General features: G+C 41.8%; 4 protein-coding genes across 6 annotated transcripts; 2 read left to right on the top strand and 2 right to left on the bottom strand.

Moving 5' to 3' along the window:
• Positions 1 to 772: 772 nt before the first annotated feature.
• On the bottom strand, positions 773 to 3,375 carry gatad1 (GATA zinc finger domain containing 1). The gene is made up of 5 exons (XM_062410007.1): positions 2,892 to 3,375; positions 1,779 to 1,901; positions 1,598 to 1,657; positions 1,255 to 1,438; positions 773 to 1,163 (listed from the first exon to the last, which is right to left on the bottom strand). Exons 1-5 carry the CDS (start codon positions 3,111 to 3,113, stop codon positions 973 to 975), a joined length of 780 nt encoding a protein of 259 aa, XP_062265991.1. The 5' UTR covers positions 3,114 to 3,375; the 3' UTR covers positions 773 to 972.
• Positions 3,376 to 3,861: 486 nt separating this feature from the next.
• Positions 3,862 to 6,356, top strand: chrac1 (chromatin accessibility complex subunit 1). Its single transcript, XM_062410008.1, has 3 exons — positions 3,862 to 4,350; positions 4,542 to 4,668; positions 5,369 to 6,356. The coding sequence occupies exons 1-3, from the start codon at positions 4,207 to 4,209 to the stop codon at positions 5,446 to 5,448; spliced, it is 351 nt and encodes a 116-aa protein (XP_062265992.1). The 5' UTR covers positions 3,862 to 4,206; the 3' UTR covers positions 5,449 to 6,356.
• A 2-nt stretch (positions 6,357 to 6,358) lies between these two features.
• On the bottom strand, positions 6,359 to 8,573 carry si:ch211-57n23.1 (uncharacterized). Of its 2 annotated transcripts, none has more exons than XM_062410004.1 (3): positions 8,358 to 8,573; positions 6,992 to 7,543; positions 6,359 to 6,802 (listed from the first exon to the last, which is right to left on the bottom strand). In XM_062410004.1, the coding sequence occupies exons 1-3, from the start codon at positions 8,534 to 8,536 to the stop codon at positions 6,661 to 6,663; spliced, it is 873 nt and encodes a 290-aa protein (XP_062265988.1). In that variant the 5' UTR covers positions 8,537 to 8,573; the 3' UTR covers positions 6,359 to 6,660. The 2 variants fall into 2 exon arrangements, with proteins under 2 accessions (XP_062265988.1, XP_062265989.1); XM_062410005.1 differs by having other exon boundaries at positions 6,992 to 7,540.
• Positions 8,574 to 11,116: 2,543 nt separating this feature from the next.
• pip4p2 (phosphatidylinositol-4,5-bisphosphate 4-phosphatase 2) lies at positions 11,117 to 23,398 on the top strand. 2 transcript variants are annotated; one of them, XM_062410477.1, is made up of 7 exons: positions 11,117 to 11,480; positions 16,723 to 16,847; positions 17,907 to 18,013; positions 18,153 to 18,276; positions 19,656 to 19,708; positions 21,225 to 21,315; positions 22,070 to 23,398. In XM_062410477.1, exons 1-7 carry the CDS (start codon positions 11,171 to 11,173, stop codon positions 22,211 to 22,213), a joined length of 954 nt encoding a protein of 317 aa, XP_062266461.1. In that variant the 5' UTR covers positions 11,117 to 11,170; the 3' UTR covers positions 22,214 to 23,398. The 2 variants fall into 2 exon arrangements, with proteins under 2 accessions (XP_062266461.1, XP_062266460.1); XM_062410476.1 differs by having other exon boundaries at positions 16,699 to 16,847.
• The last annotated feature ends 1,352 nt before the right edge of the window (positions 23,399 to 24,750 follow it).

The raw sequence follows: 24,750 nt of genomic DNA, 5'->3' as shown, positions 1-24,750 counted from the left end.
GAGGAGAAATGAGCCTGATGTTACTGAGCATTAGACCTCTCTCTCCCCCTCTCTCTCTCTCTCTGTGGTTAGACTGGGGTGTTTATCAAAGAGTGTAGCGTCAGAGCAAGAAAACTCCCCTCAGCACACTTCCTGCTTCCTATATATCAGATATGGAGTTTCTTTTTGGCTTCTTGTTTTGAGACATGAAGTATAATTCATATTCAGTTATACATTGTATATAAAAAACTATCACTACAAATAAATTATTTTAAAAAGCTATTTTTTGTATCCTAAAACGTTGATTTATTTAAGTCTAAGATATATGATTCTTCAGTGAAATTTATAGAACTGTTGGTGTATTGTTGTAGATAACTATTTAGACATAAATGTGCTTTGAGAAAACCAAAACTGAGGACACACACATTCACTAAATGTTCTAATAATAACCTGTCCGTCTAGAGGGAAACAGTGACCGAGCAGCTTCAAGATGAATCGTGACCATAAAACACTTGATATGGAGCAAAAACAAAACATTGGAAAATGGACACCAGAAAAACACTACATAATTATTCTTTTACTTTTACTGTCTGCGATAACAAGGAGTTGTGAATCTAAAGTCATGAGGATAAATAAGTCATTTTCAGGGGAAGTCTGATCAAAATCCAGCAACAATTAAAACGTCTTATTGTAGTTGTTCCTTGCACTGGCTGGCACCAGGGAAAAGCACTGCTGTGCACAGGGATCTTCAACTTTTAAATAAATGTACATTTTTAAACTATCACAAACAAAATAGTGGACACAAGATTTATTTTTTTTATTACTAAATAGAAAAGTAATATTCCAATGCTGCAGGTTTGTGAAATGTGGTTACATCTGGTTTCATCAGTGTCAATGGCTGTGGTTCACAACCACTTTTGTTTTTTTATGTTACATAAATATACAAAGGTCTGTTTAAAAGCAACAGAGCGAGTCCATATCAGAGTCCAGTGGTTAACTGCTTCCAGCCACAGACTCTTTGACAGCGAGGGCCGGTGTGGCCCCTATGTGGGTCCAGATGTAGCCTTTCTCTGGTCGGATCGGGATGGTGGGGAACGGCGAGCTCCACGACTTGAAATATTCAGAGGGAGCGTGGCACACAAACTCGAGGTACTCCATCTTTCTGGGGAGATCCTCCTCTGGACCTGGAACACAAATAAAAAAATCAGTTCCCAAAATAAGTCAAACTACAAGCATAAAGATGTCATACCTCGGTTCTCATGTCGCATTGCTTACCAACTATGTATGTCCCCGGATCAAACCGGTCCTTTGGGCTGGACTGTGTGGGGATTAACCAGGTCAATGCTGCACTCTTTTCACAGTACTGGTCCTGAATGAAGCCTCGAATCTGAGCGTAGTACGGCTTCCCGTCTTCTTCGTCTGTTACTTTGATCACATCTCCTGTCTGGTAGTAAACTCCCTGTTGGTACAAATACAAAGACAGAGGATGAATTCACAGGAAATCTGGTCGAAAAAGGTGTTTAAATCTGCAAGAAGATGAGGAAATGTTGATAATCAATATGATCGTTTCTCGTATTGAGCATACATGATTTTTCCTTGGTAAGAATATTCACCTTACCTTATAAAATACAGATTCTGATGTGATGATAGTTGCAACTGATTCTGGTGCTTTTATTGGCTGAGTAAAGAAATCACACACACACACACACACACAACAGTTAAATGCACAAACTCACAGTACAGAATAACAGAAAGAATCATCATCTTCATATCGTTGACAAATCAAATACACATCTTACGTTTTTAAGTTTAAATATGTGTCTTCTTCCTTTTCCCTTGGTGGACACTTTCTTCTCAGATGCAGGAGCTTTGTACTTGGTACTTCTCAGGCGTGCAGACCTCCTGTGGATCTCCTGTTGTCTCTAAAGACAGAAAACAACACACATCAGGTATATGAATTATACTTCACCAGGTTCAACACTGTAGCTATTGTTTCTGAGACCATAGGTTAATTCATACCATACATCAAAAGAAAACTTTTCTCTATACAAGAGAAACATTTTGCCATCGATTCACACATATGGTCAATTTACAGTTGAAAATTAACCAAAACTTAGTATTGTGGGAGGAAGCCAGAGTAGCCATAGAACAGCTGTAAAGACACAGGGAGAACATACAAATTACACCGGCAGATTCACACACACACACACACACACACACACACACACACACACACACACACACACACACACACACACACACACACACACACACACACACACACACACACACACACACACACACACACACACACACACACACACACACACACACACACACACACACACACACACACACCCCCCTTTGACTTTTAAATATCACCACAATCACCCCCTGACAAGTCAACACAATGGGGGCCAGACTATCACCTGCAGAACATAAAGTACAGATATATTTAAAAAGAAACAAAAAAAGGATATGAGAACACTTCCGTTTGAATTGTAATATAACTTCCTCATATCGCAGTAAAGTCAACAGCTGTTAAATCATTCGTCCAGGAACTGTTCTGTCTCATATGGTTTTTCAAGGTATCAGGGATCCCTCTCCCAGGACAGAGAGATGTCCGATAGATGCACACGTCAACAAAATAACAGTCTTTACAACGTTGATTAGAAGAAACAGTTAGTAACATAATAAAAACGTGAGTCAGTGTTTTTGTTATCTTTACAGATGAGACAATGTCTGTACAGAGATGAAGGGAGCAGCAACAACACATGAAATGGAGGAGTTGTTGTTGGTTGAATATACGAGTCGACATATTGTGTATCAGCAGTCTTGTTGTAAACATAGTCCACGCTCCACCACCATCTAACATGCAGTTTGTGCATTTTGATTATGCTGGAGAGACTAACCTGCTTCCCTCCGCCATTGCTGGGCAGAATGATAGAGGACATGGAGGGTCCCGATGGTCCTCCGCCGCCTCCACCGCAGCCTCCTCCTCCTCCTCCTCCACCCACGACGCTGCTCTTCCCGGTGCAGTTGTTGCACAGGATCTCCCCCAGGTTCCCCTTCTTCCACATGGACGAGGAGTTGGTCTTGCAGACGGCGCAGCTCGGCTTCAGACCCAGAGGCATCGTCGGCGCGGAGAGACGAGGTCGGTTCAGTGCGGAACAATGAGAGGCAGCGAGCTGTTTGTCATCAGTGTCCGGGGACAGGAGCCGGAGACACGGGGTCCTCTCTGCTGCAGACACACCCACACAGCCCAGCTACGACATGTGACCGCTGACGGTCATAACAACCGCATTAACACAGTTGTTTGTTTTTGTGTCAGCAAACCACCGCCATTGCTGAGCGCCAGCGATTCTTCTTCTTGTGCGCTGGCCTGTGTCATCCGCTCTTCTTCGGTGCTTCGGATGTGTACAAAGTCGAGCGCCGCCGCTGGGCAGGAGGACAAGGCACATCAGTTTTATGGAGGTGAATAGACACTCAGAATATGGTATACAAATTGTAATCGAAAGGAGATGTTTAGTTTTATTATTTAGATAGTGTATACAATATATATATATATATATGTGTTGAATGAAATAAACGGCAAACTACAGTTTTTGTAGGGGTCATGGTACTGCAGCTGATGTTTGTATTATATGAAAGAAGATATACAATATTTTACTAAGCTTTCACTTGGGCAGATAATAGACTCAATAAAGATTATTTTGACAAAGAAGAACACAATATAAAGAGGAAACAAAAACACTACAAATGTAGTAAAACAAGATATACCTATAGAAACATTCAACCTGAAGTTATTAAAGATCTCTTTTTGTCACAAAAGGAGGTTTGGTGATATCTGACCAAGAACTGCAAAACGTTTTTCAGATTGAAGCGCCTCCGGTCCAGCAGGGGGCCGTAATCCACATTGACATCATCTGCCAACACCGTTTACCGTTAGACTGAAGGGGAAGAATAAACGCGTCTGTGTTCAAAACAAGCTTGATCCTGTGGAACAAAGTCTAGGTCCTCGGCATCAGAGATTTCAGACACAGACTTTTTTTTATTTCAACGAAAACATTAGTAGATCACCTCACTTCCCTCACGGGAGCTTTTGGAAAGTGACGAATCTGCGACCGACCAGCAACATCTGGAATAAAGTCAGCATATCACCAGTTGCCATAATCCCGAGTTAAACTGGAGCACCCCCGGCTGTGCGGCGCCGCATCCTCGTGAAAAATGTCTCAAAATAAAGACGACCTCGCGTCCAGCAACAAAAAGACCATCTCCCTCCCCATCTCCAGGGTGAGGCTGATCATGAAGAGCTCCCCGGATGTTTCCAGCATCAACCAGGACGCTCTTGTCCTCACCACCAAGGCCACGGTATGCTGCTGGTGCTCACTTTACTTAGCTAATACCCCCGAAGAGCTAGCTCAGATCAGCCACCTGCTGCTGCTGCTGCTGCTAGCAGGGGTTAGCCCCGCTATCTTCTGGGAGCTTCTATTTGAGCTCCAGTAGCGGCTCGATGTGGGTCTCTCCTCTGCTGACTTGCTGTGTTGTTGTTGTTTTTGTAGGAGCTGTTTGTGCAGCATCTGGCGGTCTCATCGTTCAACAACGGATCCGGGAAGGAAACCAACTCGTTGTCCTACAGCGACCTGGCTAACACCGCGGAGGAGACCGAGACTTTACACTTTCTCACAGGTGAGATGCAGCCGCAGTCTGACGGAGGTGAAGCATCAGACCCTGGAACCCTGAAACAGTGTTTGTATCAGTGATGGTCTTTGATTACTGTGTACAGTCAGTAACCAGTTCATTAGGCACACCCAAAAGCACACGGTGAATATTAGAAACAGTTCTCATAGTAACATTTAACAGCATCCTTTAAAATGTGCTTGAACTGTGCATGTACAGGTTTTCTCTCTTATGATTGTTTTGTTGATCCCTCACCCATCAAAAGGTTTGTGTCACTGGATGAATGTGTGTTGTTTTTCCATAGTCACTCCTCTGACCAACTTTCTGATACACAAGTGTGATGATTTGACACGGAATGACGTAGTTTCAACACAAACTCAACATTACATCCTCCATGAGTTTTTGTTGTTGTTGTTGTTGTAGCTGTTGAGTCTCCTGATGAAAGCTTGTGGTGCTTTGATCAATCTGTCATAATATAAAACTCTGCTGTCGCCACTCATTGATTCCTGGAGATCAGACCTACCATCTCTCTTAGCAGGGGTCACCTTAGCTTTCTAATTCTACTTCAGCAACTAGACATCAACCATGGAATCAGTGGGACGTGGGTCATTTGTGTCTGTTCCCATTAACTCTCCCATTAACCGGCAGGATATTGTTTGTCCAAGTTCTCAAACAGTCATGAGTTTAACACAGTCTTTTTAACCCACAGATATCCTGCCTAAGAAGATCTTGGCTCGAGATTACCTCTCATCTTTGGAGGATTTTCAAGAAGAGGATGCTGACTTTTAAACCAAGTACACTGGAGGCATTTAATGTGCGGATGGATCAGATGAACAAGTCCTGCCTCTCACTGAAGTAACTGACAAGAGAGACACCCTGAACTCTCTCAGTCCTTTTTAAATGCATTGACAGAGTTCAGCTGTCGGGCTTTGTGGGAAAAGTTAGTAGATGTGGATCTGAAAGTAAAGCCACACAGGGCGGAACACAACAATCAAAGAGTCATAGAGGAAACTAGAAGCTGTACTGTATATCTATGAGTAAAGAATGGATGCCAGCAAGGTGAAATGGTATTACTGCCCCAAGGCAGCCTTAGATGAGTCTTAATGCAACCACCCCTTAACTTTCCTGCAGAGCTGATTACAGCTATAGAGAGTACTGTTAAAAGTACTGCTAATGTAGAAGTACTGGTAATGATTTTGCATGTGGCCTGTAATCCGAGACATATTTTTGAAGATTTATGGTCCCAGTGATTTGCATGGAAATCTATCAGGAAGGGTGAATAGTTTTTTACCCCACCAACTTGCAGACCCCCCCCCCCCCTCTTCATGGAACATACCAAGAGTTAATTCTACATAATTGAGTTTTCATTGCCCCTAAAATAATACAATATAAACACGTTATTTTCGAGATGCTGTCGAACACTGTTTTCCAAGTGAAATGTACTGATGTTAACCTTATGCAAGATACTATCATTTAAATATATATATATTTTCCTAACGCTAACCCTTGATTTGTGACTCCCGTGTTCATAAATCCCTCTATTTTGTAGCGTCACTACAGAACAGCTGAACAAGCTGCGTCTTTCCAAATTAAAATTCACCCTCAGCCTCACAGGTAGTGTGTAACAGGCATTTCCTCCTTTTACAAAAGTGTTGTTTAGATTTGATAATAAAGTAAAGCAAGTTGAAAAAGTTTTACCCTCGTGTCTTGTGGTTTTATTACAGCCCATTAATGTGACAATGAAAGCTCATGGATCCTGATTTCAAACTGAAAGTATAAAACTGGATTTCATTAAAACTCCCAGATGAGCCTCAACAAATTCCAGGTCCAGTAAAAGGTTCCACTTTTGTTAATAAATGACATCGTAATGTGCATATGACGTGTGTTTTGTAATCATATGACAGACATACATATTTCTTTGCTACATCGTTGTTCAAAACATTTAATTATAAATTCAGTTCCGACGAAGGCAGACAAAGAGGCGGCGGGTCTTTGAAGTCGTCACTGTCGGATGAGTTTGTTGAGTCGCAGCTGCATGTTGAGCAGAGTCTTCTCTAACGTAGAGAACTGCTGCTCCAGGTGGTTCGCCATGTGCTCTCTCACATCGATGGTGTCTCTGGTGCTGGACAGGTGCTCCCTCATGCTGGAAGAGATAACAACCACAAGCAAATTACTTAAATGTAATTTTTTTTTTTTTCATGAAAAACACACATTCATTTTGTAGGACTTTAAAGGACTTTTACACATTTACAGGAAACTGTTTGAGATTCCCTTATATTTATCCAAAGCACAGACCTGATGGGTAAATGGTTCATTGTTTGATGTATCTTACTTTGTTAGGACCCCCTGCTCCTTCCCCTCCTTCCTCTTCTCCTCCAGTGACACAAACACCTTCTCCATGGTCTGCATAGTTTCTGCCACACTCAGGTAGTCTGAGTGCACCCCCTGCACCTCCTCCCTGGCTTGATGGTCATAGGAGAACCCTCCCTCCTCCAGGCCGCTGGAGGTGGACACTGCCTGCAGAGAGGCCCTGTTCTGCAGAATCTGCAGACGGGACTTGGCAAACTCCTCCGGTCCGGCCACGTTGTCCCAGCACACTGCAGAAGACGGTGGCAACCAGAAGCGCTGGCTGCAGTTCACCGGTTTTCCGGGGGTCTCTGTTATGAAGGGGCTGTCAGCTGGGAAGCTGTGTAGCAGCTGCAGGAGAGATGATCCAGAGCCCCACTCCAAGTCCTCTATGTATGATTCCCCAGACTCTTCTTCAGGGGGGATATTAGGAGGGGCACCCGCTGGTCCTGCAGCCTCTGCTGGGAGGTAGACTCCCATCAGTAGGGAGCAAGACAGGCAGAGCACGGCCCTGCTCACTGCCCCCATCTCTAAACTGCTGAAACATGAAATATTGAGGCGGATAAAACTTTAAGGGGAAAAATCCAGAGTGAAACACATATGCACATAATGAAAAAGCCATTCATTGCCAAAATGTCAAGCCCTTCTCCACTGAACAGTTTTTCCAGTGAGGTCTTTTCCTTTAATAAACCTATTGTTTCAAGCACAGAGCAAATCTCCTTGCTCATCCTACAAAAACAAAACAATGGCTACTGCTTTTTCACATGTTCTTAAGCAAAAAGTATATATATTTTCTAGTCACCTAAATATATCTACAACAACACAATTCTGTCATGCGCGTCAGAGAAGGTACCATTTTAATTGGTTACTTATATAATATTATGCCTATTATTATATATATTGCATATGTGCAATATATATTATGTATGCATACTATTATAGTATATTTATTTGTTATAATACATACGATACTGGTCCCTGGCATCTAACTGAATCAGCACAGACTGATTCAGTTATTTTAACTTCAAATAAAAAACAAAAACTGGTAATTGCAGCGGATATCGTATGACCTCATATTTCGGTTAGCTGTACCCATATATACATCTCTAAAAGTTTGTAGGATATTTCTGATGTATACATATCATATTTTCCATGTTTTGTCTTTACCGGAAGTTTTACTTTCATTTCTTGAGCTTCACAACCGTTTTCAGGCGCAGAAAGTTTGGAAAAACACCGGAGCGGAACAATTTCTAATCCCTGCAAATACTAAGCCCGAATAAAAACAACACTTTCATGACAATAATGTATTCATCTCACTCCTGTTCGGTGAACGTAGGTGATTTTTGTTTTACCTTGCAAATAAAACTCCAGCGCCAGAGCAGCAGCAGCAGCCTGTGAGTCGAGCGACGCTTCTCTGATTCCTGGTGAGGTTGGTCGGAAAAAATTCCGCCCGTAACATGCGATGGGAAACAGAGTCAGAGCAATGACTTAACCTCAGTCTGCGCAGGAAATTAAAGGGAATGCATTTCATTGCCGGTTAGAGTCAGTGTTTGCACACGTGGATTCAAATGTGGATGAGAGAGATAATGTGCACTTCCTTCCATGTAAAAGTGTTGATTCTTCTGCTGCTCAGTCAGAACCAGTATGAATGGAGGGGCTGAGGGTGTGGGAGGTGTCATGCTCCTGGAATTTATGAGCCATTTTACAAGGTCTTAAACAAAACCAACCAGGCCGGAATCTGGCTAGATTTTAAACCTTCAAATCTTCTAAATCACATCTTGAAGGTCTACGAAATCACATTTCCACATACATACCATGTAGATCTCACGGTTATGAGATCAACAGACTAAATTTTCACTCTCAAAGTTGGGGATCCTGAGATTCATCCACATCATCTGTGTTTATCTGTGGCCAGGGAATGAAATCATGTGGCCTGGGCCTGACGCACACCCTGACATAGGCAACAAAGAATGGAGGATGTTTTAGAACTAGTTACTGAGGACAGATGTAATTTCAAGGGGAGAACACAACACAGACCTTCTGATTTGTATAGTGAATCTCAGGATGATGTGTGATGCAGATTAAAACATGCAGAAAAGCCCTCTCCGCACTGATGGCAGCAGATGTTGTCATTTAAGGCCTGGCAAAGATTTTCAAACCATCTGGGGAACAAAGGGTGAATGGTTTCCTTCAGTTGAAGATGTCTGAGTCATGCTTGGAGTCTGTTGTCAAATGGATCGGACGGAGGAGCCAGAAAAATAGTCACATATGCTGCACAGGCTGGTTTACAGCTGTCAGACAGAGAGACAGAGTAATGAGCCTTCTCCCACAAAACATGGAAAATGAGAGTATATGAAGAAACAGAATCACATTGAGTGGACATAAAAGAATCAGTGGAACAGAAAATGCAGATTCATCTCTCAGTTCCACATGATGACAGAGGGTCAGAGGATAAAGTCTCCAAAGAACTATCAGATGGAACATGTGGAAACTGTTGCTGTCTGCTGTCTGCTTGTTCCTCCATGTTTTTGCTTCATGATCATCTGCGGTCGTAGAACACTGACGTCATGTCTTTGGTGTTTTCCTTTTTTATGTGTGTTTAGCAAACTTGGAAGACTTTGGATTTAGCCCCTGAAACCTTACACATTTTAAGTATGAAGTCTGACATTTTCGCTGACTAAGATTACAAATGATTACTAAAAATGAATGATTCAAGGGATTATCATTTCTCCCTCTGTGTTTCATTCCCAGCAGTGTGGTGATATAATCTAATAAACCTTTGATTTACATTTTGAAAAACAGTTTTTACAGAGAGCCTAACTTCAGAACCTTATGGTGTTAGTTTTTCTATGCAGGTAAGAAAAACCTCAGAGGATTTTTAATCCAAGCTGCACTCCTGTGTTTCCGATCATTAGTGCTGCAGCATGAAAACATTCCAGTCAGTTTTGGTACCGAGGCTGAATCTGAGAGGATTAAATGTTCAAAGATGGCTCTCCAGTCAGTCATTCAAAAATAATACCAGCTGTTTATGCAGCAGCTGGCCAACCGGACCAATATATGTATAATAAATAAATAAGAATACAATATAGACACTGAGCCTATAATAGAAAAAAAAGATACTTAAAATAATGAGGTTCTACTCAAGTATTAAATTAGATTGTTTCATTAGAAAGTAATTTTTCTGCAATGCACAGAATAAGCTCCCCTTTGTTTGTCTTTATTTGGATAATAAATAACTTTCCAAATGTTTAGGCCCCTCTCTGGTCTGGATTTCAGTGTTCCTACAGGGACATCTAGTGGCAAAGACTAGGCATTACTGCTTTTTACCACAGAGAACAACTAACATCCACGTTTTAACTGCATGTTTGAGCATTTTATACAGTTGCTAATAATGTGTGGGCTGAAATTAAAAGATCTAAATAATCCAAGTTATATGACAGAAGAGTTAGTGAAGCACACGCCTCAGGGTCCCAGGGGTCGTGGCCCCTGAGCCAGAACCATCGGAATGTCAGTCAAATGACCCCAGAGAGCATATATAAGACAATACAAGGACACAAATGACTCCTTAATTATTGGTCGTCTTGCTCCTAATGAAGCTGTGGGTGGCCTTTAACAGGTCTGTAGCCCAAGGGTCTGTGCCTTGGGGCCCCATGAGGCTGGAAGTAAGGGTGCTGGAGGGGCCGCATCTCCGCCTACTGACAAGGAGCTGTAAGTGCAAGGGAAAGAAAGTGGACGAAACAAATCAGTTGACAAACTTTCATACAAGCAGCTGAAGTTCTGTCATTGTTTTTAAATACAAGCTGGTTTCATTTCACTGGTAACTGCTGTGTTGCTGATCTGATCTGTGCCAATAGTGGGTCAAATATGTCTCAGAAACAGATCTCTTCTTACTTTAACTCTCACAAATTCATGTGAGAAAATGTTATTGTCTATTTGAACTAACACAGAAATCATGTGTGCATTTGATATGATGTTTATATTTGGGTTTTCTCTCAGCACTCCCAATCTTTGACTGACTTCCAGGGGTTAGTCGTTTTGTTATTTGTAAAGAACAAGCTGCAATACAAATTAAATCCAGATAAAATATTTATACATGTCTTTATTTTTAAACCACATTCCACCACAGTGTCCTGATGCACAGTGTTCAGCTCCAGATCCCCCTCACATGAGCACCGCCCGGGCCCGGGGCCATGTAAGCGAGGGGCGGGGAGCGCCGCGGAGCTCCTCCCCTCTCCAGCGCGCAGTCACCGGGGCTGCCGGACCGGAGCAACTCGGCAACCACCAACCATCCGCCGCTGGTTGCTCCTCCGCGCTGGGCGCAACGACTCGGAGTTTCCACCTCCGCCCGTCCCTCCTCGCGGCGATCGACATGGCCTCCGACGGCATGGACGAGCGCTCCCCGCTACTGTCGGGCCCCAACTCCGGGAACGGGACCCCCACTGCGCCCCCGTACCTGCAGGACGCGAGCCCCCGAGGTAAACACACGACATGTCCCCCGGCCGCTGCCTGCATGCTGAATCATATCTGCGGCGTATCGGGTTCATGCGTAAAAATGAAACTGCAGCAGCGAAAGGCGAAGGCATCGGCGGAGGAGTCTGTCTGCAGCCGGAGAAAAAGGTGGAGCTTCCCCCCCCTGTGAGAAGTGGAGCAGTGGGTTAGAGAGGAGAGGAGGAGGCCTACAATAATAACTCAGCTTTTCTACTGCAGACCTGCCTCCATCACGACCCACTGGAGCTTGCAGTGCTTCACCAGATATAACACAAATATAGATCATACCAGTCGTGAGGTGGAGCTGCAGGGCCTCTGTGCATGTCTGGTATTATTTTGTTGGGTTGTTGAGTGACGGGAGGAGAATTGACCCACTGCAGAAAGAGGCTGGGGCGAGCAGGCTTTTGTCCCAGCTGCAAATCTAAAATATCCAGATGTGCCCTTTGTTTTTGGGGCTGAATCAATTGCACGACATGAGTGAAATGCTTTTTGTTCAATGGAGGCTGTCAATGTGCTGATTTGCACGAGTACAGGACTGTAAACAACACATATGCTCCTAAAGGCATCTTGAATATTCTAAAGAACTGGGTGTAAACTCCCAGTGTCCACTTTGGAAACCGCTGAATGTAGGTTATAGTGTCATAAATCTTAATCATGATTATAAATCTCCCCAGAACCAGGAGGTCTGGGAGCTGCTGTCATGCAGGTACGACCTTTGCTCTGAATTTATTCTCATCAAATTCTGCGTTTTATTTTTTTTCAATCCGGAGATATGCATGTTCTCACATGCTGTTTGTTTTTGCTGGTGGCTTGAGAAAAGTTCCCAGTTTGTACAACAACATCCACCTCTGACTCTCATGTCAGAGGAGTTGATGTCTTGTTTTAGTGGATTTCTTCTTTTAGAATTAAAACTAACATAAGAATTGGCTTCCACGCTCCCGAGGACATTTTTGTCTCCACCTGTTTGTGGCCCATGTAAACATTTCCTCCCTCAGATTGTCCTGCTGCACGCGTGTGAATGGATTCAGTGACCGTGTGATAGTCCTCACGGAGCGTTTCAGGACAAACGGCTCATGTAGAGCAAAGCAAATGCAGACAAATCAACATTTTGATTAATCTCACAGAATTTATACGTCGCCGCCGGATTAATCTGGACTCTAATGACCTGCAAACTGATAAAGCCTCTTTTAGGCTGGAAAACAATACACACGTTTAAAAGAAAGAAGAAGCTTGAACCGGTGCCAGAATGTTTCATGGCCTAGTTTCTTTCTCTGTCTGGATTGAAGCTAATTCCAGTTTCTTTGGGTTTGTTGGTCCGACAAACCCCGGCCAGTCAATTTGTAAAATGGATTAATTTGAGCTGACGCTCACCAAACAGAGATGTTTTCCTAAAACAAAATAACCGTGATAATAAGATGCTTTTAGTGAATAAGAGCTTTGATTGAAATGGAATCAAAGCAGCTTTTTGTGAAGTTGCACTACAAGCTCCGCTGTGTTTGATTCCTTTAGATTCAGATCCTTCTACCTGATGACTTTTTCTTTACAGTCTGACTTTATTCAGCAGTAACAGGTCGTGATTCACTCTCTGCTGTGTTTTCCTCCAGTGGGTACAGTGCGGTGTTGGTAAGGGGCCAGTGGCGTTTGCTGAGTCAAGGCACTAAGCTCGGATTTTGTCGCCATTCTTGCTTAATATTTTGCAACAGAAGCCCTGTTCGAGGCTCAATCTAATCGTGACGGCGATAACACATTTTAAATCCAAATAGAAAAACAGAGGTTCTTCGAGCTGCGAGTCAATTGTCTGTAAAATGTACCTCTTGATGTGCTGCAGTGACAGGAGCCTTCGCAGATACAGAATAATATTTGATATTTTTTTTTAAAACTCTTAAAAACACATCACAGGCCGAAGCCATTTTCAGTCATGCACTCCTGATAGTCTCCTGACATTCGGGTCTTGACATTTCCTGGAGTTTACCTTTCACATATGAAGAAAATAGCAGGAGAAAGTCCAATTGAGACGTGTTCATGAACAGGAAAATGTCCTTTACTACAGGTGAGGGGTGGTGTCTGAGTGTAACAGGGGGCGGCAGGACATGACGTTCCAATCCCTTTGTGGAAATTACGTGTATTTATTTAGAACACATTGACCCCGGCATCAGCCCTCATCACCAAAAGCTCTGGAATCGCATTGTATTTGGAAGTTGACATCTTCAACGGTGTCTTTATCCTGAGATACATCTGTATTTTTTCCCAGTTTTGCCTCTGCCGCGTGTTTGAAACGTCATCAACACGCCAATCTGCTCTCTGTTAATTTTTCTAGAACATTTTCCTGCTGCCAGGAAAAAACTCCGGATAATGTCCACAGCAACTGACTCAGTAATTTCCGTTCTCACATACATACATAATTCATGTCACGGTCACACGGAGCAGAAACACACATGGCTCCAGCGGCCGTATAGTGGTGGTCGTAGTAAAGCGTCTTCTCGTCGCATCAGGACGACTCCAGCAGTAAAAGTGGTGCCTGATAACACAGAGAGAGAAAAGTGCTGAGGACGTGTTGATCAGAACTTCATATCATAATAATTTATATATGATTTAAAAGTTAAGAAGAGATCTGAATACTCTTATTACGTTCTGGACTAACATAATGTAGAAGAGGATGACTCATCCGGGTTTTGAATCTGCACCATGTGTTGCCTGTTCACAATACAAGTGTGAAATCTTTGTTGCGCTCTGGTTTATGTGTTCGGCCTGTTGGTGAATATTCCAGAGTCTGTCTTCAAGTATGAAGCATCAGAGGAGACTGGACGTCAATATATTTCTGTATTTGATCTATGTCTCTTTGAGCAATGCAGTAAATCTGTTTCTTAGATAATATGATGAATATAGTTATAAACCTGCAGTCACACACATTTTATATTGTTTTCTTTCTAAATCAAACACGTTTGGTTATTTGAAGAAGTCATTTTTATATGTGTATATTAAAACTATTTTCTGCAATTCCTGGAAATTTTTGCCGGCTAGTTGCTTCCACCAAGGAGGTTATGTTTTCACCTGCGTTAGTGTTTGTTAGCTGCAGGATAACACAAAAACTACTCGACAGATTTCATTGAGATTTTGTCGAGGCGCAGGAAGAGACCATTATATGTTGGAGTGGCTCCGGATCAGGGGGCGGATTCAGGATTTGTTTTCACTTTCTTGAACATTGTGAGGTAGGGCACCTTTTGTTGATTTCTCAGAGAATAATTTATGGATCTTGATGACAAAACCCGGGACTGATATCAATAAATTGCAGATCCAGTCATTTTAAATGTGATTTCGTAAAGGGAACTGTTGGGCGTTAGCAGAGGAATGTTCTCTACTTAGTACCTAGTTAGTTTTATTTTGAAGTTTCCATGTTTTGACAACAAGTCCTTCAGCCAGTCTGTGGTTTCAGCTTCTCACACATGAGTGTTTTCTCTATTTCAAATTAAATTTTAATTTTAATAAAAGCGTGGCTCTTTATGTTTTTATATCCTCACAATGTGAAATAAGCTTGAATACTTTAGTAAAGTTAGTGACTGGGGAAAGTCCTTGTGTTAAGTTGATTAAAACACATGGAATGAAGACCACTTACAGCAGGTAACTGTGGGATTAAACAGTACTGAGTTCACTCCAGTGGCTACTGTGGTTGGTTCACATTGGTTCTTTCAGACAAGAAGAGAAAATCTTCAAGTCGGTGAAGGTCCGACATTTGATCGAGTTGATTAGACTTGTGTTTGGACCATTAGACACTGATCATTGGTCCTGGCTGTTCAAGGCTTCCTAACGAATATGGTCGGTTGTTTTATCAGACTCATTAGCTGATATTTTTTTACTTAGCAGAACATCCAGCTTATCAGTCAATAAAAAAAATAATGAAGCTCAAATATTAGATTATAGCTTCTTTATACACAGTTTGGCAGCGGGTGCATTTAGTGGCATCACTTTGGAATCTAAAAGGGTTCATTGTTGCTCTTTTAAACATTCAGAGGGAAGCATGGCCCCTGACAAACAGAGAGGAGTCACATGTTGAGCAATCCGAGCTGTACACAGACTGTCATGGGTTCACATACAGTGAGAGCAGGAGCTAAGCTGAAAGAACCAGGGATGAGGAAAGAGCCCTGCGCTCGCTGTGCAGTGTTCACACATAAGTCAGGATTGTAAGATGCTGTCAATGCTTTCAGGACAGGATATAGTTGGTTGTAAGAGGAAATGAGTGAGTCAATAAATAAAATTTGTGTCACACAGCTTAAAAAATAAGTTACTGCTAAGAACTGAAAGTCGTGTAATTCTTAGTTCTTAGACTTTGTTTTGGCTCGTAGGAACAGAATCAGAAAGTTGATCTTACATTTTGTTTGTGTTATCCTTATGATGAATGTGTAGTTTATTTCAAAGCTGCTCTCAACATCATCCAAATTTGTTTAGTGTCTGTAAGAGTGGTCCAAATATTGCATAGAGAGCCCAACAGATATGGGTTTTTAAGAATATATTAGGACATTGATATCGGCCAATAAATATATATTTAAAAAAATTGGCACAGATTCCTAAGATGTCGTTTTCAAAAGAAATGTAAATTAGATTTTGTATATCAGTATAGCCATTCACTTTATTGTAAATAACTGCCAATAAAAAGGAGAACACAGGCGAGGATTTGAATGAAGAAAATAAACATATTTTCTAAAATGTAAAATATTAAGATCCATTGTTTACTCTGTTAAATAAATGTTGTGTATTGGCACATATTGACCAACATAAAAACTGATACCGATGTCTGTGAAAGGCTGATATCGGCCATGATTATTGGCCAACAACGGATCAATCCTTGAGGCTGTAATGGATGAATTATTTCACAGTTGTGTGAACATGTTTTCTACTGTTTTCACTTTTTTTATCTAAATGAATTGAACTAAAAGATCAAAAATGAAGTTTGAATGAGTCAAAGTGGGTTTATGATGGAAAAGAACGTTGCATGATGTGTTGTCGTCAGTTTTCGGACGACAAAAGCTGCATCTTGAGTCCCTGAGCCTGTTTGTTTACAAAACCTAACAATGTCCTGTTTTCTATCCGAGCTACTGTTTTCTATCACATGATACAAAACCTCCCGCTCTTTGTTCGTGACGTGTTTTTTTCCAGACGCATGCAATTAACACCTGGCTGTGTGTTGTCTGCTTTGCCCTCCTCTCAAAGCCGAACTACCTCCTCCCTACACAGCCATCGCCAGCCCCGACGCCGGCGGTGTGCCTGTCATCAACTGCCGCGTGTGCGAGTCGCTCATCAACCTGGACGGGAAGCTGCATCAGCACGTGGTCAAGTGCACGGTCTGCAATGAGGCTTCGGTAAGTGGAGGCCGCTGACAGCTTCACGAAGTTAACGTGAAGTTGAGTGTTGACATCGTGGAGTTGTAGCAGTCGGTCGAGTACGGACAGTTTGTCGTCGGCTTTATTTGAGCTGCCTGTCCTCCCTTTCCTCTCCTGCCCTGTTATACGTATGATAAATTCTGATTCATTGTGCCGCATCAATTTGTGTGATAGAAGGTGATATGTCAGAAAACTCAAGAGTAACCGTTTCCCTCGGAGGCCTCTTGCTTGACTGTTTCTCACCTTTGCAATGTCGACCATTAGATGTTGGTACACACATCTGTCACATCTGCCACACCTCTCAGCTCGTCCTGTGATGAATTCTCCAAATGGCCTGGATGAGTCATCTGTGCCTCAGTAACACAGTTCTGTCAAAGTGCTGTTAGAGCAGGGAGAATGAATGGCTGTGATCCCAGCCTGCTGGTGCTACTGTTTCCACAGTCTAATATTTGTGATGCAAATGCGTCAGCGTGGCCAAATAACATCACATAATATCAGTCTGGACTAAAGAGGTGCATAGTGTCTAGAAAATTGGGTCTGGTCATCTTTCAGAGTTTAACTTTCTTATGTGGAGAACGCAGCAGGAGATCGTTCGTATCAGACGTGTTCACAACAGTAAGAAAATCTGTGGCGTGTTCAGCTGATGGGTGGGGCCTCAGTAAAACATGTAGGAGGCTGGACTTCCTCCAAAAGCTCTTGAATCTCGTCATCCTATAAATTGACTTCTTCTCCGCCATATTTTATTTTGTTATTATCCTGAGATATGTATATACAGAAAGCATCTCAGTGAATCTTCCAGATATTGTTCTCACATGGGCTCATTCGGACATTCTCTGGAGTTTTGTTAGGGGCCTGGAACAAAAAACTTATCTCTCTGGATAATTTCAGGAGATTATTCAGGGTTCAGTGCAGGACCGAAAGCTGATGGGTCAAAGCTGTGTCACCTCTTCGGTATTTTAGATCAACTTCTCTTCTCTGGCTTTTAGTATCAGGCTTTTAGTTTCGGAGTTGAGTTTTATACTGTTTGTTTTCTTCCAGCCAATCAAGAACCCCCCCACAGGGAAGAAGTATGTTAGGTGTCCCTGCAACTGCCTGCTCATCTGTAAAGACACGTCCAGGAGGATAGGATGTCCTCGGCCAAACTGGTAGGTCACAGCAGAGACATTCAGAGTGTCCTATCCTCTTACCTCACATTCACATAGTAGAATCATGAATCCACTTCTTTAGTTTTATGACATCAGAAACTTTTATAACCCTGCCCCTTGCTTGTGTTGAATCCGACAGCAGACGCATTATCAACCTGAGCCCGGTGATGGTCATCCCAGAGGAGCAGCCCGCTCAGCCGGCGCTGCCCATCCAGCCTCAGGGGATGAGGGTGGTCTGCGGTCACTGTGGCAACACCTTCCTGGTACGTGAAACTGCCGAGACGACAATTTATCGACTCACTGAGTTGATCAGGCCGAATTTTGTTGCAGTGCTGTTGTTGATTTGTGCATATTAATAATCATATTAACATGTTGCTTGATGGAACGTCATTGGATTTTACTGCATATTTAAAGAGCTGGTATCAGAGAAAAGCTTATTTACATCAGTCTAAAGCACAGGTACAAGCTTTTAATCTGTTTAACCATGTTTTATCTGTTGAAATCATGTTTTACACTCTGTCTGGCAGAATGTTGTGCCTGCAAGTGCCTGTCATCCAGTCTCTGCATGTTCCCTTAACTTATGTCTGGCTCATAAAAGGTCTAACGTACGACTTTAGTGCAGCGTTGTAATGACATGTCACAAGAGATCATCCTGCCCCCCCGAGCCGAGTGTACTCAGACTGTTACAACAAATCTTGCATAATGATAAAAAAGGGAAACGCAGAACGTGAGACAGGATGATGACATTGACTCACATGTCCGAGTCGGTGGCATCGAACCTCTTAACGTGTGCACACTGGGCCAATGTCTGACCTGCCCAGCGATGGCTCTCCCCCGGCACACCAACAGGTTGAGAGAGCCGGTCATACCGGGGATCGTATTAACACACAGCCTAACACTGCTCCACCGCAATCTGTGGCCTAATATAAACTGGTGGTGACGTGACCTTTTACACATCTGGCTCTGAACAGACAGTTTGATATTTGAATGCATAAAACTGTCTTAAATTTAGAAGAGGTTATTTTAAAGGAGACACATTGTGCGTTTTAAGTTTTTCTTTCCTCTGGTTGTGATATAGGTCTATTTAATATATTTAAAAGTGTAAGGGAGGTCCTGAAGCTCTTTGACAACCCATCATATACCTCTGCATCATAATCATTTAATGAGCGGAAAGTCATGTCTGAACATTAGAGCATGTAAACCCAAACCCAAATTATACCCATGAACCTGAGTATGAGGAAAATATGTCTCTTTTAAAATATCTTTCCTTCCCTGAAGCCAGATGTAAAAAGTAACATATTTAACTTGTGTCAATAGGAGCGTCTTATCCTGCTGATCTGTGATGGGAGGAACATTTTTGTAACTCTTCTTTTTTATCACAGAGCCGTGAATGAAACAACCACAACTAACATTACACAATTGATTATCATGTAGTCATAGAGTTTTCCCTCGATCATTTTTTTTTCAAATATAGGAATAATAAACACATTTCAAGTTCCAAACCATAGTAAGAAGAATCACATTGTTCCCAGTATCAAACTCCTTTGATTGTTCTTATAGCAGAGTAGGACAGCAGTGTGTTCATGTGTGTGTTCTTTAATGCTGTGTCTGAACAGTGTGTATCTTCTCTGTCTCCTCACAGTGGATGGAGCTTCGGTTTAACACACTTGCCAAGTGTCCCCACTGCAAAAAAATGTGAGTCCATCGATCTTCCGTTCAACACACGTCACACAGAGGTCGCACTTCATACTCTTACACATTACTCGCTTTTTTTACTGTTGTCTTTGGGGATATTCTTTATCAAATATAACTTAATCAAAATATGTTATAAAAATGAGATTATAATTAAATCTTGTGAAGGGATTTTAATGATCACAGAAGTGTGTTCACAAGTCAAAGCTCATAAACACAAATTATATGCAGTACACATTTAGACTTTTGGCCCATTTTTGTTTGTGGTTTCCGTTTATTTCTGTATGACCTGAAAATGATTTAAAAGACTCTTGAAACTGTCAATTTAGTTTCCTTTTCCTATGTTATAATGTAATTTTAAACAAAACAAATACTTGGATGGATGGATGGATGGATGGATTACTTTATTAATCCTCAGAGGCAAATCAAATGTTCACTGCACACTATTTCATATTGTGCAGAAAGGTCAATAATATATAAGAACTTTCTTAAATACAGTAAGTATGGATGAAGTGAGCTCTGATGCAAAGTAAAGGCATTTGCAGTAGAAGGGCTTAAACATGCAGAATCCCTGGTTTGGTTGGTTAAGCCCTGAATTACTGGCTTCTGGTGATACTGAGTGTTGTGAGTCATAAAACTAGAAAAACACAGTCACTGTTACTTAAGAAATAACTTGTTTGTTTGTTTAGCATCTCGTCCGTTGAGTTTGGGCATAGACATTCAGTGTGGAGTGTGCGGGGGGGGGGGGTAATCTTCAACATTTGATTTTAAATTTGTGTGGGGCTGTTAATTGCTACCAAGTATGCTAGAGGAACCAGATTGCTTTAAACCAATTCAGTATAACTCCGATTGTGTTTTTTTATTACTCTCTTTGCAAAGGAAACCCCCAAAGTGGACTAGTTATTTAATGAAAATAATAGTTCTTTTTTTGTTGCAAAAACCTGGGGTTGTCAAAAAGGTTGTAGGTGTTACTATTTCAAACAGTGAGCCGATCAAAGGGGGAAAGGGTGGAAGTGGGAGAGAGAGGTAAGATGATCAGGTGACCAAGCGCCCCTAAACCATCGGAATACCGGCCATACCTAAAGAGCGCTCTGAGTCCCATCACATGAGAGGCATGTGAGGGCACAGGGGAGGGGGGGAGGAAATAAAGTAATGGTGAAGGAAAAAGAAAGTGACGCATGTGCATGTGTTCGCAATGGAGTCTGTATGGAGCTGCTCATGTGACCGGCCTGCGGTGCCTTCGTGCGTAATATCGCTGGGGTGATGTGGAGTGAGATCACTGGGATGGAGACGGAGTCGGACGTGTTTAAGAAACTGTTTCAATAATCATAACAAGCAGAACGTTTCAACAAGGCAGCGTTTGGATTATTGGGTTGTTTTAAAATGATATTAGGGTTCATTTCAAGTCCTTTCATTATATCCTCGTAAAAGTGAAATGATATCTAGCATGTTTCCTCCTCTCTTCACACACTGACCTTGTTTTTTCCACCTGTTTCTTCTTTTCTTTCTCTACCTGCAGATCCTCTGTTGGTAGTGCGCTCCCTAGGAGGCGCTGCTGTGCTTACATAACCATAGGAATGATCTGCATTTTCATTGGCGTGGGTTTAACAGTGAGTATGGCTTTATCCTCTCTGTGTAATTTGTATGTATATTTCCCAGCACAGTGGTTGAGATATGGATTGAGCACCAACCAAAGAGCTGCAGGGCTAAAAAAAAGAAACAGGTTAGCTGAGCTGAAAAAACTGTTATTATTAACAATTCAGAAAAAAAACACAATTGTAGATGGATTGATAAAAGTAGCAGAAGTTGTGTAATGTTTATATACCTCCGTTCTCATGATATTTCATAAATACACAATTATGCTTTGGCCTATTAATCCACTGAATTGCTCAGTAAACAGTAACTTTATTTTGTACCAGCAACCACATATTGTTCAGTGTTCACAGTTTACCAGACTTTCACAATGTGTTATAATCATATTAGAAACATAATCACTCCATAATTATCTCAAGGGATTATACTCCCTCATATTGTAACTAGATGTAATGAGCTGGTTGCAGTATGTTATTGTTTTATCGACCCACTCGTTTACTTCTGAATCTTCCAGTTTTTACTTCATAGTTTCTTTCTGTTTTGTAGAAGGATCAAGTCAAGGCATAAAAAAAATCCTTGAAATGCCCATTTTTCTGAATCTGCTTCAAAATGCACTGTGCTCTTCCTCGGTCAGGCCCCACCCTCCAAAAATGTATGGGGAAATCGGTTCAGTCAATTTATCGATTTGCAAACGTAAATATTTACCTTGCCTGTTTAGACAGACATTAATTCATTTGCTGAAGACATAAAAACCTACGTTCTCTTCTCCAGGTTGGTACTCGGGACTTTGCCAGTCGTTACAACGCGACCTACGTGTCGTGGGCCTTCGCCTACTTGGTGGGCCTCATCTGTCTGATACGAGCCTGCTACTGGGGAGCAATCAAAGTGAGCTACCCTGAGAACAGCTTCGCCTAGGATGGGCACGGCTCAGCGAGGCTCAGCACGGCCCTGCACGGCCGGAGGAACAAACCCCAGTATTTAGGTTGAGATCTGAAAGCGGTCATGTTCAGTGGAGTGGAACGTCTGCAGAGAGCGTCGAAGAAGTGTGGTAGTGTGTGTGTGCGTGTTGGGAGATGTTTCCCATTGCGTTTGAGTCTCAGAATGTTTAAAACTCGCTGAACAAACCTCCCATCAGTCGATCGACCTCCTCCTGCTCCACACAGACTCAAATCCTGCCCTGGTTTTGCAGAACCCTCCAAAAATTCAGAATCAAGATAAAAAAAACTGTTCCATTTTGTTGTTTGAGGCAAAATGAACTGGGAGGATTTGGTCTTTGTCGAGCGTTGTTAAGTCAGTTGCTCAGCAGCCTGCTGAACTGACTGTACCCTCTTGATTTCTTTTGTTTCTGACCAGACCAAAATAAGACCAGTTTGCCCATTGCACTACGATTATATGCAATTGTATGTGTTGTTTTGCTGCTAGTTCAAACTCCAGCTACAGTAAGCTGCATACTCCTAGTGTCTCGTAACCTTTCACCTTGCCCGCGTTGGTACTGCCATATGATTTTAACTCTCGAAATGATCGACTTTTAACAAGAAATCGCCCTTAAATACCCATGCGTCCCAACTTTGCTGCCCAGTATTAGTGGAGAAGAGCATCAGATCAACAGGAGCTTGTTTATTTGTTTGTGCCACGCAGCTTTGAAACTCACTACAGCAATAACCCCCACGTTTGCATGTTGATTTAGTTTTTCAGTTACAGAGTGTGTTTTTTTTTTTCCGTCTCAGCGCGGTAGCTGACGCGTGTGATGTTCCCGTCTTTGCTCTTTCTGCGTTAGAATGTAAACCCTCCTCTTCCTCCTCGCAGCTTATATGCGTCTCTCCGACCCTCCAGTGAACTCTAGTGCTATAGCTAGCATCGCTGTACATTGAACTCAGCACCCTGTCTCTTGACCTTTTACCAGTGGGCACAGCTCCAACTTCTAACCTTGTTTTGAATGTGATGATGATGATGATGATGAAGCAGAAAATAATATAACAAATACTCTTTGTACATAGTTCAAATTCAGGACTTTAAAAAGTGTAGTGCCAGGCGAAAGGATACGATGGCTTGTGGGTCTTTTTAAAAATGATAATTTATCAATAAAATGAAAAAACTGCTTGTATTGGTCTGTTTTTTGGTTGAATGTTATTTGTGTTGGACTGATTTGTCCTGCTGCAGCTTCAGCACTGAAACGCTGCTTAGTGCTCACACATTAATAATGTATCCTGAGTGTAGTCTTCCCCTCTTGCTTCTGCTGACGTCTTCACTCCGGCTTCTCTGTGTATCATTTGCTAAATGATGCAGATCAGATTTCATAAATAAGTGATTGTTTTAATTTGCAATAATTGCATTAAATAAAATAAGGGAATCTAATTAATTAAGATGCACATAAATATTTATAGTCACAAACCCTCTGTAAAATAATGAAATATCAGATCAGTCCACACAATCTTAACACACTATTTACTTCAGTGTCTGACATGATGGAGGTCTGGTCAATCATCTCCTTTTTCTCATTCAGAGCCAAACATAATCAATGTCTTATCAGTTTTGGATGAGTTTTATCAACCTGACCCTCAAACTGTTACATGAGTCATGACTTAAATAACTAATGAGTCATGTCTTGAGAACCTTCAAGAGAACCTTCGAAAACCAGCCCCGTCCTTTTAGTCTCATCTTAAAATGAGTTTGATTTTAATTCGATTATTACAGACTTACTAATTAAACGGCCCTTAAAATGTCAATTATAATCAATCAATTATTTAGTTTCAAATAGAGGTCTCGACTGAAAATGTAGCCTAGATTTGTGCAAAACAACAAATGCAGTTATTTTTGACACTTTCTATTTCTGTACCTCTTCTTACTGGTTTGAAATAGATGAGGCTCAGTTCGATAAAAGATGATGTGACGTACTTCCCTGCGCCGGTCACAGCAATATTTCCCTTCCTTTTATTTATTTTCGGTGACCTATTTTTATACCTTTATTTGCAGAGAGGTCCTCACCCTTCCTAAGTTTTGCAACGCTTGGATTTAAAGTGATGAAAGTTGTGGGGTTCTTGCCGATATGTCAATCAAATCAGTTTGAAACACATCCACATGGTTCAGTCGTGACACATTATGATTTGAATTTAAGCTTTTTGAGGCTTTAATACGATTTTGGGTTGATATGATTGATTTGCATCCATTTATCCTAGCCCCCAGCTTGTGTATAAAAATACAAAATTCAAGTTCATTAATCCTAAATACTTTTTGTCTCTATCCAACAGAAAGTTCAGGAAAATTCTGAGCAGTCTATTTTCCTATAGCTGCAGTTCTCTTCTTTGTCCTCTAGGTGGCAGCATTTGCAGTAACTTGAGTTGCAAACACCCTGGATGTGAATGTATCTCAGTTTTAGCAGCTGAGAGAGCACCAAGTCAGATAATGAGCCTTTCACCAGCTTGAAGTCAAGAATTAACACTTTTAATTCAAAT

Source organism: Platichthys flesus, chromosome 17 (genome assembly GCF_949316205.1).
Source record: "Platichthys flesus chromosome 17, fPlaFle2.1, whole genome shotgun sequence".
In the NCBI taxonomy this organism is placed as follows: domain Eukaryota; kingdom Metazoa; phylum Chordata; class Actinopteri; order Pleuronectiformes; family Pleuronectidae; genus Platichthys; species Platichthys flesus.
Note: the sequence above shows the minus strand (reverse complement) of the source record. Positions and strands in the feature narration are given on the sequence as shown.

Coding starts and splice junctions, on each gene's coding strand:
- gatad1 (XM_062410007.1), bottom strand. CDS start 3,113: ATGCCTCTGGGTCTGAAGCCGAGCTGCGCCGTCTGCAAGACCAACTCC. Junction 1,439..1,597: donor CAGAATCTGTATTTTATAAG/GTAAGGTGAATA, acceptor TTGTACCAACAG/GGAGTTTACTACCAGACAGG. Junction 1,164..1,254: donor TCCGGGGACATACATAGTTG/GTAAGCAATGCG, acceptor TTTGTGTTCCAG/GTCCAGAGGAGGATCTCCCC.
- chrac1 (XM_062410008.1), top strand. CDS start 4,207: ATGTCTCAAAATAAAGACGACCTCGCGTCCAGCAACAAAAAGACCATC. Junction 4,351..4,541: donor TCCTCACCACCAAGGCCACG/GTATGCTGCTGG, acceptor TTGTTTTTGTAG/GAGCTGTTTGTGCAGCATCT. Junction 4,669..5,368: donor GACTTTACACTTTCTCACAG/GTGAGATGCAGC, acceptor TTTAACCCACAG/ATATCCTGCCTAAGAAGATC.
- si:ch211-57n23.1 (XM_062410004.1), bottom strand. CDS start 8,536: ATGAAATGCATTCCCTTTAATTTCCTGCGCAGACTGAGGTTAAGTCAT. Junction 7,544..8,357: donor GCTGGAGTTTTATTTGCAAG/GTAAAACAAAAA, acceptor TTCATGTTTCAG/CAGTTTAGAGATGGGGGCAG. Junction 6,803..6,991: donor GAGCAGGGGGTCCTAACAAA/GTAAGATACATC, acceptor TATCTCTTCCAG/CATGAGGGAGCACCTGTCCA.
- pip4p2 (XM_062410476.1), top strand. CDS start 11,171: ATGAGCACCGCCCGGGCCCGGGGCCATGTAAGCGAGGGGCGGGGAGCG. Junction 11,481..16,698: donor GCAGGACGCGAGCCCCCGAG/GTAAACACACGA, acceptor CTCCTCTCAAAG/CCGAACTACCTCCTCCCTAC. Junction 18,014..18,152: donor GGATGTCCTCGGCCAAACTG/GTAGGTCACAGC, acceptor TGAATCCGACAG/CAGACGCATTATCAACCTGA.